This window comes from Fistularia commersonii, chromosome 23, assembly GCF_037954325.1.
Source record: "Fistularia commersonii isolate RoL2024-O1a breed Wild chromosome 23, RoL_Fcom_v1.0, whole genome shotgun sequence".
NCBI classification, from domain to species: Eukaryota; Metazoa; Chordata; class Actinopteri; order Syngnathiformes; family Fistulariidae; genus Fistularia; species Fistularia commersonii.
The window spans coordinates 700,001-720,655 of NC_141306.1; the positions used below are offsets into that span (position 1 = coordinate 700,001).

The 20,655-nt window shown below is 51.5% G+C and overlaps 2 protein-coding genes across 3 annotated transcripts in view; one reads left to right on the top strand and one right to left on the bottom strand.

Moving 5' to 3' along the window:
- Positions 1-7,058, bottom strand: part of gsna (gelsolin a) — an 11,611-nt gene extending 4,553 nt beyond the window's left edge. The window contains exons 1-7 of one of the 2 annotated variants that reach the window (XM_086170081.1): positions 6,911-7,058; positions 1,787-1,986; positions 939-1,093; positions 531-692; positions 298-447; positions 136-225; positions 1-59 (exon numbers count right to left, since the gene is read on the bottom strand). The exon at positions 1-59 is cut by the window's left edge and continues 74 nt beyond it. In XM_086170081.1, the coding sequence (XP_086026207.1) occupies positions 1-59; positions 136-225; positions 298-447; positions 531-692; positions 939-1,093; positions 1,787-1,982 (812 nt within the window). In that variant the 5' untranslated portion in view covers positions 1,983-1,986; positions 6,911-7,058. The remainder of the gene's footprint in view (positions 60-135; positions 226-297; positions 448-530; positions 693-938; positions 1,094-1,786; positions 1,987-6,910) is intronic. The other variant, XM_086170080.1, reaches the window with a different exon arrangement.
- Positions 7,059-11,602: 4,544 nt separating this feature from the next.
- Positions 11,603-20,446, top strand: LOC147220597 (serine/threonine-protein phosphatase 2A 55 kDa regulatory subunit B alpha isoform-like). The gene is made up of 10 exons (XM_086170083.1): positions 11,603-11,965; positions 14,073-14,141; positions 16,488-16,585; positions 16,683-16,848; positions 17,163-17,275; positions 17,545-17,722; positions 17,805-17,969; positions 18,053-18,222; positions 18,511-18,602; positions 19,015-20,446. The coding sequence occupies exons 1-10, from the start codon at positions 11,959-11,961 to the stop codon at positions 19,292-19,294; spliced, it is 1,338 nt and encodes a 445-aa protein (XP_086026209.1). The 5' UTR covers positions 11,603-11,958; the 3' UTR covers positions 19,295-20,446.
- The last annotated feature ends 209 nt before the right edge of the window (positions 20,447-20,655 follow it).

A 20,655-nucleotide genomic window follows, 5' to 3' on the forward strand; every position in this document is an offset into this window, starting at 1 on the left:
GAGAACGGGTTCTCCGCTGCAACCATGGCGATGGTCATGCCTCCGTTGGCGTTGGACACCTGCAGGAGACCAAGACACGGACGTTTACCTCCGAGACGAACAAGAAGGAACCCGAGGGAGCTCCTTGTTCGTCACCTTGTAGAGTTTAGCCATCTTCCTGTTGGAGGCGTCGGCCTTGAGGTCGTCCACGGTGGCGGCGGGCAGGTCCGGTTTGTCTCCTAGAACCTGAAGCGCCCGGACGGGTTAGTGACTTGCTCGGTACCACCTAGCGTGGCGCCTCAGGAGTTCCGCGCCCACCTCGGTCATCTTCTCGCGCTCCGCCCCCTCGTCGCAGACGTACACCCGGGCCCTCCCGCTGCGCTCGTTGTCACGGATACCCTTGGCGACCTGCGTGGCCTTCAGCTTCTCGAAGCGGTTGCTCTGGGAGCCGCACCACTGATAGATCTCCTGCGGGAACAAGGACGGGAGGTGGGTTCCCAGACCTGGACGGTGGGTTCGGGTGACGTGGAGAAGTTAAGGCGTGGACTCACGGCGCCCAAGTCCAGGATGAAACAGTCTCCCTGGTTGAAGCTGTCCCAGCTGACGGGCACCTCCGTGGCCCGGACCGACCGCCGACCTTTGACCTGGAACAGTCGCTGCACGTTCACCTCGTTGGTGACCACGTGCTTGAAGCCCGAGGCCACGCCCCCTTTCTGCAAGGCAGGAGGCGCCGTTTCAGACCCAGAAGAAAAACCCAGGAGGCCGGTTTCCCTGGTGGAACATCCCTCCGATCACCTCGCAGAAGACCAGATCGACCAAGCAAACCGGTTCTGGATTCTTTCCATCGGTAATCGATCGCAATCGATCGCAAACGACCGCACCTTCGCACCGACCCTGACCCCCGATGGAGGTGCGGTCCACGAGGTCCTGCTAGATCTTCAAGCTCAGACGGGTCTCACCATGTACTTGATCCCGGACTTGAAGTAGCCGAGGAAGGTCTTGGACTCGTGTCCTTGGACTTCGCGGTACTGGATGGGCTTCCCTCCGAGGAAGTCGTCCATCTGGACCGTGAAGATGGCCGCCGAGCCGCTCTCGTCCTGGGTGCAGGAGTCACCTGGGAGGAGGACCACGCTACCGTCAGTCCACACCTTCACTTCCTGTCAACCCAGACTTTCCAGAAGCATGGAACGTTGTTCTGCTCCTGCAAGTTCTGCGCCGGTTCCTTTGGTTTGTCGGACAATATTTTTCCAAAAAGAACAGAATCTGTGTTGAAGAGTCAACACCTTCTCCTGCGCACAGGAGAGCCAATCACAGCCCTCCCTGGGGCAAGGGGGCGGGGTTTGACCTGGTCGGATCAACCGTCAATCACGGACTTCCAAGCACTTCCACTCACACCTGAAGACAATTTGGAGTCTTCAGTGAAACCTGACAAGAGAACATGGAGAGGACCAGGAAGGAGAACATGGAGAGGACCAGGGAGGAGAACGTGGAGAGGACCAGGAAGGAGAACATGGAGAGGACCAGGAAGGAGAACATATTAAGGACCAGGAAGGAGAACATGGAGAGGATCAGGGAGGAGAACATGGAGAGGACCAGGCAGAAGAACCTGAAACTTCAAAAATAGTGAGAATCCAAGTAGGAGAACATAAAAAGACCTCAGTTAGGAGAACCTGGAGAACACATGGAGAACAGGGACCTCCTCCCAGTGAAGGTTCTAGCACCAGTATTCCAGAGTCGTTCTCTGAGGTACCAAAATGTTCCTTCACAAGGAGGAACCTGGAAGTTCTCGGCTGGTGGAGCCACTCACCCAGCCAGAAGTGCAGGTCGTACTGCAGGTTCCCCGAGCGCTGCTTGATGGTGTTGAGGACCAGGTAGGCGTCGCCGGAGAAGAACCCGCCCTGGAGGTTCTGTGGGACGGGAACCAGGTCGAAGCTCTCCACCCTCCACACCTGGAGGCCCGGCGCCCGTCCGGCCCGCTCGAACTCTGCGTGATGTGCGGCCATCTTCCTGCGGGACGAGAAGGTAGGTCGTCACGGCGACGCCAGATCTCAGCGCCGCGGCGATAAGAGCCGGCGCTTTTAACCCAGGAAGACAAACAGACACGCCCCTCATCTCGGGCCGTCGCCGTGGAGACGGAGGCAAAGTTTAGCGGCGTGAGTCATCCGGCGGCGGCAGGAAGAGGAACTCCCGGAAAGCGTTGCCATGGCAACAGGGCACGGACAACAGGAGCGCGAGCGGAGGAACCCGCGCAGATGTTCTGGCGGTGTCACCAGGAAATGTGTAATTATTGTTTCCAGCGGGTTAGCGCCGGACGCTAGCAGAGCGCCGCCATGGCGTCCAGTCAGCTGATCACCAAATTGAATTTGATGTTCTCCAGGGAACGCGTTCGGAGGAGAAACTGGATTTTGTTGTGTTTGGGTGTCATTTATAAGCTAATAATAGCGAGGTCTGGAGCCAATCACAGCTGACGCTGCAGAGGGGGCGGGGCTAAGCCAGCTTCGGTTCCCACACGAATGTTCAACTCCTCTGAGGGAAAATATTTTCCTAGTTATTACCAAAAGCTGTTACGCATTGATTACACAGTAATAGCATGTTATTAGTAATAACGCGGTAATAACACCTGAACGATCCTGTGGCGACTTTCCTGCTCCGACGCTGCAGGAGATACGAGTCAGACGTGGCCTAGATGTCTGAGACCTTGAGGAACCCGGACCCGGGAGAGGACCAGATGTGGACCGGGTCAATTTCAGGACTCATTTGTGAAGGAAAACAAAAGCCCAGACATGTTTATTCATACGTCACAACGCCTGGATGTTTTAATCTGATCCTTCTGAGGAGGGAACCCGTGCAGAACGTGGAGGCCGCATGGAGAACCCGGTCCACCCTGGAGGTGAGGGTTCCAGCTGGGAACGCCGGGAGCTCCGAGTCAGGCGGTTCCCCTGGAGGTTCGGGTTCCTCGCGTTCCTCGCCGTCCTCCTGCCCACAAACACGCGAGGAATCCGTCCGCTCGGTGGTTCCCCGCTTCTCTGATGTGAACGCCCTGGAATGCTGGAAACCCAGACGCCGCTTTTTCCCCCCCGTCCGCTTTGATTGGACGGGTTTCGGACTCTTTGACCTTCGGCCGGTCCCTCGGGTTCCACGTTCTCCTCGGTTCTCTTTATGTGACCCTGCAACCCGACGTTCTCTGTGAGCGGCGGAGAGTTCTGAGGCCCCGCTGGACTTTGGACCAGTTGAAGACGTTCAATAAATCAGTAAATCCGCCTGTTCAGATGATGAGCCAGAACGTAGCCGGCTTACAGGCCCCAGTGGACCAAAGTCCAAGATGGGATGAAGGAGCCGGGGAACCTACAAGGAACCTACAAGGACTTTACAAGGTTCCGGGTAGGTAATGTGGGCCCGGTTGCTAGGTAAGGCGTGGCTGTCAGCGAGGTAACATACATGGTTCTCTCATAATGAATAGCTGGTTGCTAGCTAACATATGACTGGTTGCTTGGTAATGCACTTCTGGTAACTAGGTAACGTATGGGTGGTTGCTGGGTCAAGTTTAGCAGGTCCCTAGGTATGGTATGGCAGATCGCAGGGTAACGTACGGCTGGCTAGTAGGCAGCATGTTTAGTTGCAGGGTAACATTTGTTTTGTTTGCTAGGTCATGTATGACTAGTCGCTAGGTAACATATGTCTGGTTGCTGGCTAACATATGTCTGATCGCTAGGTAATGTATGACTGTTGCTAGGTAACACATGGCTGTTGCTGGCTAATATGTTTCTGGTTGCTAGGTAATGTACGGCTGTTGCTAGGTAACATATGTCTGGTTGCTAGGTATGTCATGTATGAATGGTTGGTTATGCATTGCTAGTTGTTGAGTAGGTAATGTAGGTAACCTGGTTGCTAGGTTAACATATGCCTGGTTGTTGGATAACATTTGTCTGGTTGCAGGGTAATGTAGGACTGTTTCTAGGTAACATATGGCTGTTGCTGGCTAACATGATTCTGGTTGCTGGCTAACATGTGTCTGGTCGGTCGGTCGGTAAGCTATGACTGGTTTCTAAGTAACATATTTCAGGTTGCTAGGTATGTAATGTATGGCTGATTGCTAGGTAATGTATGACTGGTTAACAAGTAAGGTAACCTGGTTGCTAGGTGTAATGTATGGCTGGTTGCTGGCTAGCATGTGTCTGGTTGCTAGGCAATGTACAACTGTTGCTAGGTAACATACGGTTGTTGCTGACTAACATATTTCTGGTTGCTAGGTAATATATGACTGTTGCTAGGTAACATATGTCTGGTTGCTGGCTAACATGTGTCTGGTCGGTCGGTGAGCTACGACTGGTTGCTAAGTAACATATTTCAGGTTGCTTGGTATGTAATGTATGGCTGATTGCTAGGTAATGTATGACTGGTTGCTAAGTAACATATGACAAGTTGCTAGGTATGTAATGTCTGGCTCATTACTAGGTAGTGTATGACTGTTTAACAGGTAAGGTAACCTGGTTGCTAGGTGTGTAATGTATGGCTGATTGCTGGCTAGCATGTGTCTGGTCGCTAGGTAATGTACAACTGTTGCTAGGTAACATACGGTTGTTGCTGATTAACATATTTCTGGTTGCTAGCTAATATATGACTGTTTCTAGGTAACATATGGCTGGTGCTGGCTAACATGATTCTGGTTGCTGGCTAACATGTGTCTGGTTGGTCGGTGAGCTACGACTGGTTGCTAAGTAACATATTTCTGGTTGCTAGGTAATATATCGCTAGGTAACATATGGCTGTTGCTGGCTAACATGATTCTGGTTGCTAGGTAATGTACAACTGTTGCTAAGTAACATATATCCGGTTGCTGGCTAACGTGCTGAAGGCTGAAGGTGTTACCAGAAGCAGTGCAGACGTTGAAGTTCTGAACTGTTGTGGAGGAACATACCGCGGTCCCCCCCCCCCCCCCCTTTCCACCAGAACACATGAGTATCTCCTTCCAGCCCCAGCTATGTGCTCCTCTCGCCCATGTGACCACCGCCGACCCAGAAGATCCAAACTCCTCAGGCTTCATCTGAAGGATCCACAGGCTCTGCATTGTTTGTTGTTGACGTTGCCAAGAAGAGAAGATCTCCCTCCTTCTGGACGGGGGGCGGGACTGGTTTCCTGCCCGTGGAGCTCCTCCACCTCCATGTGTTTACACTTTGCAGGGATGTTTACGGCTCGGGGATCTGGGGGGGGGTAACTCAAGCTTCTGGCTCTCCTGGGACTCTCCTGGACCTCCTCCAGTCAGAAGCTCCGGTTCCTCACAAACACTCAGCTGACGTTCACAGAACCTGGGGTTTGTTTCCAGAAGAACCTCTGAGAACCTTCACCAGACCAAACGGGTTCCGAAGAACTCAGATCTTTATTTCTCCTACTGAGAAGTAGATCCTGGAGGAAGGAAACCAACTGTCCAGGAGGATCTTCAACCTTTATTACCTACACCTGATGGAAGACCTGGAAAGAACCCAGGCAGGAGAACATGGAGATCCCACATGGAGAGAAAGTTCAGGAATCCAATGAGGAACCATCTTGCTTCAGGTTGAGAGTTCTGGTGGGTCCAAACTCTGAGCTACGTTCTCGCTCAGCAGGAAGTCACCGAACGTGCAGTAACTCGAGAACCTCAGAAGGTCCTCGCGTCACGGATCTAAATCGGCGTTCAGGAAGTGTCCTCACATTCACACACCATCAGATGGTGTTTTGGTCTGGAGGCCACGGACCTTCGATGGTGAAGATACGGTGTGACTCCAGGAAGCCAGGCTAGCATCAAGCGGGCTTCTAAAGCTCCCACACTGACAGACCTGGACCTGGACCTGGACCTAGACCTGGACCAAGAGGTCTTGGAGCTCTTTGGGAGCTTGGTGGACAGGATGGGCCCTGTGGAGGAACCCTGAGGAACCCCATGCTAGCTAGCGCTGGAGGAACACCAGCCCTGGAAGGACCCGGAAGGTTTGCAAGCTTCAGGACAGGTTCCACCACCAGAGACCTCAGCACCTTCTGAGCCACCAGCAGCAGACAAAGACCACGGAACACACACACACACACACACACACACACACTGAGCTGAGGGATTGTGTATATGTGCATGCCTGAGTCAGACTGTGTGTGTGTGTGAGTGTGTGTCTGAGTCAGACGGTGTATGTGTGTGAGTGTGTGTGTGTGTGTGTGCCTGAGTCACACAGTGTGTGTGTGTGTGTGTGTGTGTGTGTGTGTGTGTCTGAACAGCGGCTGTGGCATCCCATAATAGTTGCCCGGACAGCTGAACGGCTCTGAACCCAACGCCTCCTGATTGGCCGGTATGCCACACACACTCACACACTGTCTGACTCGGGCACGCACACACACACACACACATATTGTTTGCCACACAAACACACAAAGACACACAGTCTGACTCAGGCACACACACACGCACACGCACAGACACAAGCGACCACATAACAGGATGCTTTCACGCAACTTCTTCTCAACAGTCTCACTATTTACTTCCGCCGGTTTCCATAGCAACCCCCAAAGTGCCATCCATCCACACACGCACACGCACCGCTCCACGTTTCAAGCACTTCGGCACCACGCACGCGCGGCCGCCGTGAGTCACCGGCGCGATGAAGAATCTCTTCCTGCGCATGCGCATCACCTTCCCCCCGCTGCGGCCATACATGGCGGCCACGTCGCGCCCCCCCCCCCCTCCACACACACACACACACACTCGCCCACCCCCACTCTTCTTCTCCAACGTGAACAATTCCCCGCAACGGCTTCCACGCACTGCAGAACCCCACCCCGCACCCCTGCAGTTCACCGCACTTCCGGTGCGCGGCTCACGGAACCCGTGGGTGAACGGCCGCGCGTCCCGCCGCCGCCGCCGCACTGATTTAGAAGAGGAGGTTCCGGTTCCGGTACCGGGATGAGGACGCACCTGGAGGCTGGTGTCGGTGTCTCGGTGTCTCGGTGGGTTTCTGGCGTCGAGTGTGCGGGGCGGCGGAGCGCGGAGCCGCAGAGAGGCTCGGACTGACCCGGGACACTCCCCGTTACGACACACACCCCACTCACCCCACCCCACGGGGAGGGCAGAGTTGGGAAAAACACGACATTCGTAGCTGTAGTTTTCTGCTGATGGTGACACACTTTGTTTTTGTTTTGTTTGTTTGTTTTTTTTTAACTAAAAGAAAACTAAAAGAAATTAAAGTTTCATCCTTCATCCTTGAAGCGGTGCTCTCTGCTGCCCCTAGCGGTGGAAAGTGGAACTGCAGGGTGTTATCATGACGTCATGACTGCGTTATAACTTGTTATTTGAGAGTTTCAGCTAAAAGTGAGAATAATCGTGTTGTTGCTCATGAAGAGCACCTTCAATTCTCCTTTACTCATTTGATTTCACCCTTTATTCCATGTTGATTTTCATTCAACCCCCTCCTTTGCTTTATGATATTGTTATTCATATCTTATTACAGTGGAGGCTCTTGTTCTTCAACCAGACTTGAATTTCTTCACTTGACAATGTTTCAGACAAAAAAAGTAAAAAAAAAAACACAAAACAAAAAAGTTTCGTTCTTCATCCTTGAAGCGATGCTCGCTTCTGCCCCTAGTGGTGGAAAGTGGAACTGCAGGGTTGTTATCATGACGTCATGACTGCATTATAACTTGTTACTTGAGAGTTTCAGCTAAAAGGGAGAATAATCGTGTTGTTGCTCATGACTTTCATTCAACCTCCTCCTTTGCTTTATGATATTGTTATTGTTATTCATATTTTATTACATGTGGAGGCTCTTGTTTTGGCGACCAGACTTGAATTTCTTTGCTCAGCAATGTTTCAGACAAAAGAAGTTAAAAAAACCCCATAAGAGTTTCATCCTTCATCCTTGAACCGGTGCTCTCGACTGTCCCTAGTGGTGGAAAGTGGAACTTCAGTGCGTTAACATGACGTCATGACCGCGGTATAACTATTAATACACGATTCACGTAAGAATTTCACCTGAAAGTGAGAATAATCGTGTTGTTGCTCATGAAGAACACCTTTACTTCTCCTTTACTCATCTGATTTCACCCTTTATTCCACATTGATTTTCATTCAACCCCGTCTGTTACTGTATGAGATTGTTATTCGCATAACTCGAATGTCTTCACTTAATTATGTTTCGGATAAAAAAAAGTAAAAAAAAAAAAAAAAGAGTTTGGTTCTCTATCCTTGAAGCAACGCTCTCTGCTGCCCCTAGTGGTGGAAAGTGGATTTGCAGGGCGTTATCATAACGTCGTGAATGCATTAGAACTATTTTTATACGATTCACGTGAGATTTTCACCTAAAAATGAGATTATTCGTGTTGTTGCTCATGAAATACCGCTTTACTTCTCCTTAACTCATCTGATTTCATCCTTTGTTCCACATTGACTTTCATCCAACTTCCTCCTTTGCTTTATGATATTATTATTGTTATTCATATCTTATTACATTTGGAGGCTTTTGTTCTGACGACCAGACTTGAATTAATGCTTTCTCAGTGTTATTTCACGGGAGAGTTTCAACTAAAAGCGAGAATAGTTATGTTGTTGCTCTTGAGGAACGCTTTTAATTCTATTTTGTTGATCTGATTTCACTCTTTTTTTCCACTTTGACTTTCATTCCACCCTTTCCGTTGCTTTACAACATTGTTATTCCTTTTTATTACATATCTGCAGAGGAGGTCTCTCCTACCTGAGGCCATTAGACATTTTAATTCCTCTTCCTTCAGCTGCAGGGAATCTTCAAATCTTTGTGCTTAAGACCTTAAAACACTTGATAGCCTTGACTTTGACACTTTGTAGTTTTATTTGTATTTCTTATTCTCCCTCCTTTTTGTTTACTGTTTACACAATTTCCTACTATTATTTATTATTGTTATGTTTACTTGAAACTCCGGCACAACAATTTTGTTCAGGATAAATAAGGTTATTCTTATTCTTATTCTGCGTCTGGGTCACGGTGAATTCTTGTTGAAATCTTCTTGTCCTGGTAACCGGACTAATATTTCTTCACTTGAAGATGTTTCACCCATCAACCGCGAGGCTTCCTCAGCTTTGAGGTTTTCATGTCAGCAAAGAAGAAGTAGGATAAAAAAAAAAGACAAAGTAAACAACAATGGTTGTTCCTCCATATTCTCCTTCTGGGGTTGTTACCATGTTCTAAGTTAAGACAATTAGAGTTAAGACAATTCATATTTCATCATATTTCATTATATTTCTTATTATTCCTCCTTTCTACTATTATCTATCACTGTTATGTTTTTTACTTGAAACTCTGGCACAACAATTTCCTTCGGGATTAATAAAGTTGTTCTCATCTCATCTCATAAGCTAAAGCTAGCATCACACTAGCTTTAGCTGGAGGAGGCCTGAGCTCGCTGCTGCTCTCTAGTGGACCAGGAGCAGCAGCGCCAGTTGCTCTGCTTGAGAAGACCTCGGATTTTAGTGGCTCGTCTTCACACTGGTGTCTCCTCTGACCTTCAGGACATCTGGATGGAGAGCCCAGACCTGGGGGGGGGGGGACCGCGGGCCTCCGTCTGCAGCTGGGATCCATGGAGATGCTGATGTTCTCCAGTCCGGATGGAAAACTTCTCAACAAGAAAAGCCTGTTTTGGCTCCCGGTTGTTTTCTAGCAACGCCAGGCGCTTCCTGGAGACTAAACATCTGGGAGGTTCTACTCGAGTACGGAGTACTTGTTACTTAATGCTTTCACAGAAATCCTTCTCTGCAGCGCACTGATGGCTCTGCTTCACCGCAAGAAGGTCCCTGGTTGGACTCCCACAGGAGGCCTTCCAGTGTGGAGGCTCCATGTTCTCCTGTGTCTGCATGAACATCTACAAGAGGAGCCTATCACACAGTAGACACTGTATACAGTAACTAGATACATACATATATATATATACATCTCACAAAGATTTTATATGGATCATATATTATTCAGAGTGGACTGTGTGTGTGTGTGTGTGTGTGTGTGTGTGTGTGTGTGTGTGTGTGTGTGTGTGTGTGTGTGTGTGTGTGTGTGTGAAGGTCTTTCTCTCTTTCTTCCAGTTGCAGCATGAATTATTCAATCGTTTCTCGGATATTATGGAACTGTGGTGTTGCAAAAGAGGAGCAGATAGATGGATGGATGGATGGATGGATGGATGGATGGATAGATAGATAGATAGATAGATAGATAGATAGATAGATAGATAGATATGTCTTACACAGCAGTCAAACACTCAAACCATTGTTTCTTTCATTGTTTCTTTCCTTCTGTTTCTTCATCTTCTTCTCCTTCTTCTTCTTCTTCTTCTTTTACATTATATTTACATTCCAGTCATTTAACAGACACTTTTATCCAAAGCGACGTACAAAAATTGCAGTTCAATAACTGAAGATCCAAAGTACCAGTAGTTGTTCTTCAGAAGTCACTGCTCTGCTAGATGGTCATCAAGACCTCATACATACATACATTCATTTCTTTGTTTTTTTTTTGGGGGGGGGGGGGGTTGCTTCTTCTCCTCCTTCTTCTTCTTCTTTTTCTTCTTCTTCATCTTCTTCTCCATCTCTTTTTTCTTCATCTCCTCCTCTTCCCCCTTCTTTTCCTTATTCTCTATCCCCTTCATCGCCGTCTTCTCCTTCTTCTTGTCCTCCACCTTCTCCTTCTTCTCCATCATCTCCTTCTCCTTCTCCCTCTCCTCCTCCTTCTTCATCTTCTCCTCCTTCTTCTACTTCTTCATCTTCTCCTTCTTCTCCATCTCCTTTTCCTCCTCCTTCCTCTCCTCCCCCTCCTACTTCTTCATCTTCTTCTCCTTCTCCTCCTTCTCTTCTTCTTGTTCTTCATCTTCTCCATCTCTTTCCTCTTCATCTCCTTGCTCTTCTTCTTCTTCTTCTCCTCTTTCTCCTTCTTCATCCCCTTCTACCCCTTCTTCTCCATCTCCTTCATTGCCTTCTTCTCCTTCTTCTTCTCCTCCTCCTTCTCCTTCTTCTCCATCTCCGTCTTCCTCTTCATCTCCTTCTTCTCCATCATCTCCTTCTCCATCTCCTCCTCCTTCTTCTACTTCTTCATCTTCTCCTTCTTCTCCATTTCCTTGTCCTCCTCCTCCTCCTTCTTCTTCTTCTCATTCTTCTTCATCATCTCCTCCTCCATGTTCTTGTTCTCCATCTTCTTCTCCTTCATTTCTTTCTTCTTCATCTCCTTGCTCTTCTTCTTCTCCTTCTCCTCCTCTTTCTCCTTCTTCATCTCTTTCTACCCCTTCTTCTCCATCTCATCCTTCTTCTCCTTCTCTTCCTCCATCTTCTCCTTCTCCATCTCCTCCTCCTCCTCCTTCTTCTTCTCATTCTTCTTCATCATCTCCTCCTCCATCTTCTTGCTCTCCATCTGCTTCTCCTTCATCTCTTCCTCTCCATCTCCTTTTCCTCCTCCTTCTTTTCCCTCATCTCCTTCTTCTCCTACTACTTCTTCATCTCCTCCTCCTCCTTCTCCATCCTCTCCTCCTCCATCATCTCCATCATCTCCTCTTCTTGGTCAACGTTCGTCTCCTTGCGCGTCCACGCGTCAGGCACGCGCATGTGCGTGCAGCTGGACTCTAAAAAAAAAGTCTCAGGGAGGGGAGGGGGAGGAGGAGGCTCAGGGAGGGGAGGGGGAGGAGGAGGAGGAGGAGGAGGAGGAGGAGGAGAGGTGTCTTGTGGGATGCGAGTCAGCCGGCGGAGGCGGCAGGCAGAGCGGAGCGCTGCCGAGAAATACCGACTGAACCACCGGGACGGGAGGACGGAGCGGGCCGGTGTCGGAGGTAGCGGACGGAGGGATCGACGACGAAGCGGCGGCCCGGTTAGCTCCGCGTCCGAGGGCTTTTGCCGGCGGAGCGGCGAAGAAGAGGGCGGAAGCAGGAAAAAAAAAGGAAAAAGTTGGGAGCCCACGAACCAACGCGTGGGAGCGGGACGCGGGATCGTGAGCGGCCGAGGCCAGCGCCGCTGTCCGTCTCGACATGGCAGGTAAGTCCGCCCCTGGAGGCGCCGGGGCAGGGGGGGAGAAGGACGCTCGTCCCGATCGGTTCGCGGAGCGGCCGCACGGCGCGGCGTTGGGGAATTAAAATCAACTTCTCCCCTAACGGCTCCCCCCCCCCTCCCCAACTGGAGCTAGCTAGCTAGCTAGCTAAACGTAGCCGGCGCTAATGCTAACGCGGGCTAGCTAGCGAATTCCAGTGTCATCTGCTAGCCTGCTAACTAGCCTGCTAGCTCGGCGCTAGCCTGCCGGAGCTGTTTACCGTCAACTCGCCAGCTCGGGTGTAGCCTCGCATGCTAATTGTAGCAATGTTAGCTAAATACCGCTATCCGCGGCAGTGGCCGATTCGCAAGAACTGTTTCTTTCGGCGCCAAGGGATTCACAACGACGAGAGTCCGGGGTGCGGGTGGTTGTGAAATCGGAACATTAATGCCGGGTCCCCTCCCGCTTTGCACACATTTCTCCACACATGTCTCGGCTTGATTGACAGCCCGGTCGGCGAGCTAACGTTAGCTCAAACTTTGACATTGCCCTCATGGAAGCTAACAGCAGGCCGGCTGCAAAGCCCGCTACCCCGTGGGTTTTCTCTTCGCATCTTCTCATCAGAACACCGCGGGGTTAAAAGGTGTATCTTGGACATGAGATAACCTGCAAACGGCTCTCCAAGTCCCGGCCACGTCAGTCGACGATCGAGCGTGATGTCGCCCCCGTGTAGCGTTTCATTCATCAGCTGACACTTGATTGAAGAATGACAAGATTCGGAGGCGCCATTAGCCATTTCCAGTCAGATTACTCTGATTGCTATGTTTTTTTTTTCATTCAGCTGAAATGGGTCACTTGTTGTATATTTAGTAACGCTGGGTTTATTCGGTCCACTTGGGCGGGGATTCAGGGAAGTGACAGGTCCCCTAACAGATGCATCTCACGTTATCCTCCTGTGGAAAGTGAGGAGGAAATCTGCATCTGAACAACGCAACTTGGATTTTGACACGTTTCTTTCCTTACAGAGGATTAATATAAGCCTGCAACAGCAAGCCGGTCTCCTGCCTCTGGTTTTGACTCATATTCCTCTAGAATCGCTGTGTGACGAAACCACGGTGACTCATAAATGTCCTTGATTACCGTGGGCCGTTGTTCCATCACAGGTTTGACTTCCATCCGCAAGTCAGACCTGTTTCTGCAGTCCCGGCGCAAAATGCAAACAGAATTCTCTGCGGTGTGACTCGGCGTGTTTTGACGGTGAAACCTGTTGCTGGCGGCGGCGGGGATGGTGTCCAACACGCCACCGCGTTTATTTCCTTGTATTTGTTTGCTCACGCGGAGACTTGGCCCCGCAGAGTCCCACGTCGGTGGAACAGCCGCCCCCCTCTGAAAGACTGAATTCTCCTTCTGTTCCCCGGTTCTGCAGCTCAGCCCGTCCGCTCCCGTCACAATGCCGGCCTTCTCTGTAGGTGCAGAACCTCGGTACCAGGCAAAGCTGCTTTTAGACAACTTCTGCGGTGCATTTCGATATTCAAAGTCACCACTTGATATTGTTGAAATTGATGTGAATGATGCTTTCAAACAATAGCGGTGTGTGTGTGTGTGTGTGTGCATGTGTGTGTTTGTGTGTGACAGCAGAGGCTGTTCAGTTTGTTTCTGTGGTGTGTTGAAGAGGAGAAGGCAGGAAAAGGGAGCACAAATTATGTTTATATGGCAATGCTAATGATGTGTAACCTGCTTGTTATTACTTTTGTATTGACCACTGTGGACTCTGTCCATGGACGGGCTGAATGTCTGCTCACGACCTCACCTGTTGATGTTCTTCTCTTTATATTGATATCGAAGATAAGACGCTGTCAGAGCGGGACGTTTTCTTTTGCCGGTGCTCAGCTGTCCGCTGAAATGTTGTTTGAACTGCGTTAAATGGAACCAAGTAACATTCCATCATCACTATCGGAGGAGATCTCCTCCTCCTCCTGGTTCTGTCGTATCACTTCCCCCTCAACCGGAACACCATTGGATTGTCAAATCTCTTCACCAGTTTAGATCCCTTCTTCAGCCAGGTTTTTGACCTTCATTGCAATGAAGACCAACCTGTCCTTTCCACCCCTGCAGGACCTGGAGGCGACATGCAGTGGTGCTTCTCTCAGGTGAAAGGAGCCATCGATGATGACGTAGCAGAAGGTAAGAGCCTCGCCACAAACAAACGGCGGAGAGCGAGACCACTCTGTCGTCGCTTTCCGAGACCCGCTGTTGAATTTACCGTCATTGTTGAACGTTCGCCGATCCTCTCGCCGAGCACCGCGGCGTCTTTGTCAACTTTCACAAATACTTGACGTCTTGTCTGTAATCTGTGAGAGCGGCGGATCAGAGCATGAAATTAGATTAAAAAAGATCTGGTTATTTCTGGAGCTGTGTTGTGTGTGCGTTTGTGTGTGTGTGCGTGTCTGCGAATGTGTGTGTGTGTGTTAGAATCCATAAAACCAGTCCCTGTGGGATGCCTCAGGAAGGACTTCTGCAGGATGAAGGGTGGGCCGAGGGTCCTGAGGAGCTGGGCAGCTAAAATGAGATTATTAGCTGTCCTTCTGAGGAGAGGAGCGCCGGAGATGTAGGCAGGAGTTCTTCTACAGTAATAACACGCCACTTGCACTCCCCTCGGGATGGATGGGGGGGATTTCCGCCGTAAACCGTGGGTTGGCTTCCGCCAGCTGCCGACGGTGTCTGAGAAGCGGCGGGACGGTCGGGTTGTCGCCGTCATGGCTGCCGAGCCCCCGCAGGCGGCGGCGCGGGGCTCCTCGTCGTCCCGGCCTCGGCGTGCGCTCGCGACGGCGAGCGGATCCAAAAATAGAAACTCGCTCGGGCAGAGGAGAGGTTTGAATTTGCGCCGGGCAGAAAGACACGCGGTCCCGAGGAGACCGTCTCCCGCTGAACCGTCCAGATCCGTGACGGGATGAGACGCCATCTTGGACAAGAGACTATCTTTATCTTTGGAAACGTCAATAACCCTCGGTGGACAGTTTTAAGCTATGGATTCTACCAAATGCTCTTAAGCCAGAGAGAATCCTGACCATCTTGCAGCTCAGAAGGTCACGGCCATGGCCGGCGCTGCCTTATGCAACCATTTCCTTTTTTTTTTTTTTTTATTTCTGATTATTAATAATTCACATCTGACTTGTTATGCTCGCATGGCACCACGGCTGAGGATTCACCCCGGAGGAGCCTAACCTGCTAACCAGTTCATCGTTTCTAACCCATGTGCTGATCCGCCTTGTCTTCTGGATCCAAACCTCGAGCATCGTCTTCCTCCTCGCTTCAACTGCTCTCTAAGCATGAAGAGACACGTCGCTTCCTTCCCACTCAGGAACCCGGCCAATACGGGAAGTCGGAAACCTCCGATGCGGCAGCCGTGTTCAGGACGGTCCGCCTCGTCTGCGGAGGAGATGTTCAGGCGTCTCGGGGCGAGAACATGGTCCTGATGGAGGATCTCCATCTAGGGCTTGAAAAAAGCGATGATAACAACGCTAAGTAGCCGGCCTTCCTCATATAGCGCCGGGGGCGGGGCGGGGCGGGGGTCACCGTCAGCCTCGGGGACTATTAGATTCACAAAGACCTCCTGCCACAACCCTCACCGCATCGCCGTTCTGCTCCACTGGCCAACAATGGCTTCAGTCGGAGCTCCGGCGAGCGTCGGTTTCTAAAGGGGGGGTAAGAAGAGAGAAAGTAGGTTACGCCTCTGTGCAGCCACGGCTGGCCTTATTGTCTGCAGACCTGAATGAAGCTTCTGCTGCATGTCTGAGGGGGATCTCCAGAAGCTGCTTTAGAGGCCACAGCCCACAGAGGGTGAGGGCACACCTGTGGAGCCCGGCGATTCAGTCGTGTGTGTGTGTGTGTGTGTGTGTGTGTGGAGCAGCTGGTGAGATCAGTGGGTGACATCAGGGGAAATCACCCCTTAGTCCTCCTGAACAGAGACAGCGAACGCCGCTGAGCTCCACTAATAGTTTGGAGTGAAACCCCCCGTCATCCCACGCCACCTTAACGTCTCGTCAGAGGAGAAGCTCACCTGTCGCCCACCCGAGACCTCCGGATGACGGTGGTGAGCAGATGTTCCCCACGGAAGGCGTCTCTTTGACACATGCCGGAGGTGGAGGTGGAGGTGGAGGTGGAGGCGGCGAGGAGGAGACGAGTCCCTCGGGTGTTCAGGTGTGACGGGACCGGGGAGCCTCCACGCCTCCGTCGGTGGGTAGATCTTTGAGATGAATGCAGGTGGGTGCAAACCGGAAGGATGAGCTCACTGCTGCTGACGTGTTGCCTAGCGGCCTCGGTGATGGACCACAGCTTTGGTTTCTCGAGCTAGAAGAACGTCGAGATCCCGGTCTCCGGTCACGGTGACGTTCCTACGGTGGTGACGTCACCCGGGTCGCGTCCGGTCTGACCTTCACTTGACCGGCGTGTCGTGTCCTCGAATGACCTTTCACCCCTCCAGGTAAAGGTCAGCGCCAAACGAATGAACGCTCCCTTTCTTCTCCCTAGCGGACATCATTTCGACGGTGGAGTTCAACCACACGGGGGAGCTGCTCGCCACCGGAGACAAGGGGGGGCGCGTCGTCATCTTCCAGCAGGAGATAGAGGTGCGCCTCGTCTTGTTTCGAGGTCTCCGGTCAGTCCTCTTCATGAAGCTCTCAAACCTTCTGAAAACCCCCTTCTTGTTCCCCTCCGCTCTCGAAGAACAAGAACCAACCTCTGTTCCGGAGCGAGTACAACGTTTACAGCACTTTCCAGAGCCACGAGCCAGAGTTTGACTACTTGAAGAGCTTGGAGATCGAGGAAAAGATCAACAAGATTCGCTGGCTGCCCCAGAAGAACGCTGCTCAGTTCCTCCTCTCCACCAATGGTGAGTTCCACACCACCCTCAGAAGATGTCAGACTCTCCAGAGGACCACGAGAGCCTCGGCTCAGAGGGGAAACAACCGTGGCTGCCGCTGTTGTTGGCACAGCCACCTGCTCCGTCCTCCATTACTGTAGTCCACTCCGGTGGACTACAGTAATGCCGTCCGCCATCTTTGTTTTGGTATCCCCGCTAGTTCCCGAGTCCCGCCTCCTCGTTGCCAAGTGATGCCGATTTCAGTGATCCGTGTGGAGAATCACCTCAGGAGGTCCAGACCTCGACGCTCAGGTTCTCTGTCCTTCTTCTTCCCCCCTTTTCAGATAAAACCATTAAGTTGTGGAAGATCAGCGAACGGGACAAGAGACCCGAGGGCTACAATCTGAAGGAGGAGGACGGACGCTACAGGGACCCCAACAGCATCACCTCACTACGGGTCTGACACACACACACACACACACACACACACTCTCTGCTCTGTGCTTCTGCCAGCCAGTGTTTGGGTTGAGCGAACAGGTGGCTCAGCTCAGATTAGCCCAAGTGTGGATTATTAGTGGATGGAGAAGGTGAAGTCGGGGACAGATTGAGGAAAAACTGCCGTCTTTGGGTCGTCCTGGTCCGGCCAGTGGAGTCCCCGTCCCTCGGGGATCCCACCCAGAGTCCGGTGCGGGTTCTAACCGGGGTCCCTCCTCCTCCCCCCTCCAGGTCCCGGTGCTGATCCCCATGGACCTGATGGTGGAGGCCAGTCCTCGCCGGGTGTTCGCCAACGCCCACACCTACCACATCAACTCCATCTCCGTCAACAGCGACAACGAGACCTACCTGTCTGCGGACGACCTCCGCATCAACCTCTGGCACCTGGAGATCACCGACCGCAGCTTCAGTATCCTTCCGCCCGGCTCGGAGACGGCCGGTCCCTCGGAGCCCCGGCGCCGCGTTCCTCCTTAACCCTCCTCCCTCCCCAGATATCGTGGACATCAAGCCGGCCAACATGGAGGAGCTGACGGAGGTGATCACGGCGGCCGAGTTCCACCCGCTGCAGTGCAACACCTTCGTGTACAGCAGCAGCAAGGGCACCATCAGGCTGTGCGACATGAGGGCCTCGGCGCTGTGCGACAAACACTCCAAACGTCAGTGCGTCCGCGACGACCAGACCGGACAAGAACTTCTCAGCGTGCTGAAGTTCCCCGTCCTTTCTTTGTCTCCCCACCAGTGTTCGAGGAGCCGGAAGACCCCAGCAACCGCTCCTTCTTCTCCGAGATCATCTCCTCCATCTCCGACGTCAAGTTCAGCCACAACGGCCGCTACATGATGACCAGGGACTACCTGTCCATAAAGATCTGGGACCTGAATATGGAGAACCGGCCGGTGGAGACCTACCAGGTGAGAAATGACAAAAAAGTTGCAGAGGGAATTGTGAGAACATCTGAGGGACTCCGCTTCCATACGGAAACTCTGGGCATGTGTGTGGGCTTCATGAAGATCACCATGAAGATTCCTGCTGTGGAAACACAACTGTTGCTGTAGTTCCCACCCGTGACCACCAGGGGGCGCCATTAAGCCCAAAGCGCCTTTTGTTTTACCCTTTTTGAAATGCCATTGAATCTGGTCCAGAATCCGGGTGGGTTCTGGACCGATGAACCCCCTGTGACCTGCCTCTCCTCCCCACAGGTCCACGAACACCTGAGGAGCAAGCTCTGTTCCCTCTACGAGAACGACTGCATCTTCGACAAGTTTGAGTGCTGCTGGAATGGCAATGACAAGTGAGTGAGTGAGTGAGTGAGGGAGTGTGTGTGTGTGTGTGGGGGCACAAACATGTGCTTTACCTGCACATTGGTGTGTAATCACATTAAAATCTATATGATGCAATGAATGCCATTTATTTTGCTTTTAAAAGCAGATTTTATATTTTTGGCCTCCAGTTTTAAATCTCTGGGTGTCTTCAGGTGGAAAACCATGTTTCATTCATAATTGTGTATTAACTGTCTCACTAAATGAATTGAAAACACTTTTCTAATATCTTGATCCCGTCAGAACCTCTCTATTACGTTTCTAAATGAAGACAACAGTAGTGTAAGCGGCGTTGTATAATTAAAGCTGTTGAAAGCGCCCGCCGAGCAGCCGTCCTCCAGCGCATATGTATTTTTAAACCGCGTCTCCGTCTTGTCCCGCCAGCGTGGTGATGACCGGCTCCTACAACAACTTCTTCCGGATGTTCGACCGCGGCCAGCGGCGGGACGTCACCCTGGAGGCGTCCCGTGAGAACAGCAAGCCCATGCAGGTGCTGAAGCCGCGCAAGGTGTGCGCGGGCGGCAAACGCAAGAAGGACGAAATCAGCGTGGACAGTTTGGACTTCAACAAGAAGATCCTGCACACTGCCTGGCACCCGCAGGACAACATCATCGCCGTGGCGACGACCAACAACCTCTACATATTCCAGGATAAAGTCAACTAACCGTCTAGGGGTTGGGCTCTGGCGTGGGGCGACGCCACGGCCTCGGGAGCGTCCCGCGGAAAACGCCGGCGACCGGCGTCCCTGTCCGTCGCCACAGGGTGACTAGACTACTTTGTCTCAGATGCGGACAGGAAGTCACGCTCCGCCCGCCGTCGCTGGGGGGAGGGGGGTGCCCGCCTTGTTGTAAAAGTGATGATGTGCCATTTTTCCTTTTTTGTTTTTTCTTTGGGTTTTTTTTTTTTCCCTGCCCACCTTGTTCCCCCCAGAAGACGAGCTCCCTCCGAATACAGACACGTTTATTTTTATAACCCCCCCCTCGTAAAGCCTCAGCTAGAACCATTAAAGAGGAGAAGCTCAGTGTCCCCCCTGCTGTCCTGTGCCATGATAGTGTTTATTTTTCTAAGACATTTCTTTCTTCGGTTCATGTGAACACGCCCCTTTTTTTTTTTTTTTTTTTAAATCCACTCCTGTTCTGTTCCCTTCTGCTCTCGTCTCCATTAAACCATACGTTACAGTCCCAACGGCATACTCACATCTTTCTTCATCACCCTCCGGTTCAGACTGCAGATGAACCTCCTGGATGTTCTACACAGCCTCTTAGAACGGGTTCAATTACGTCGTTCGCGCCATCCCCTTTTTCTTTTTTTCTTTTTTTGACAAAAGCCGGACCTGAACGCATCTCCTCTTTTTCTTTTTCGGAGTAATCCTAAGTGTCGTCCTCCCACCGGAGCGCCGCCCGCCGCACACCAGGGGACCCGTCTCGACCCGACACTGGACTCTTTGCACAAACTCAAGTTCTTGGATGTCTGTGTTGTGAGACTGTTTGTTCAAGAGAAAAAAAATACAACTTTAAAAACCTTTTAGAGCGTCGTTTGAGGCATTAAGGTGGACGTGTTAACTGTCGTCGGCGTTCCTGCTACTGTGTGTGTGTGTGTGTGTGCGTATGTGTGTGTGTGTGTGTGTGTGTGTGTGTGTGTGTGTGTGTGTGTGTGTGTGTGTGTGTGTGTGTGACAGCCCGGCGGCTGCAGCTGGGCCACCCCCCCCACCCCGTCTCCACGCCGTCACTGGAAAGACAAAGACTGTATCGATGCCTCTGATGTATAACTGCAATTTTAATCTATGACGGTGAAGATAATAAAGGAACTACTTTTGCATCTTTGTGAAGGCCTGATGGACCTGCTGCCGGTGACCCCTCAGAGGTCATCTAGTCTCGGCCCTTGCATTCACCCCCTCACACACCAATGGCGTGCAGAGCAAACAACCACACACACACACACACACACCTGTCAATCACTTCCCTGCTTCTCTCCTGCAGGTGTGAACACACTCGTACACTGGAACGGTTAAAGAACAACCGGTGC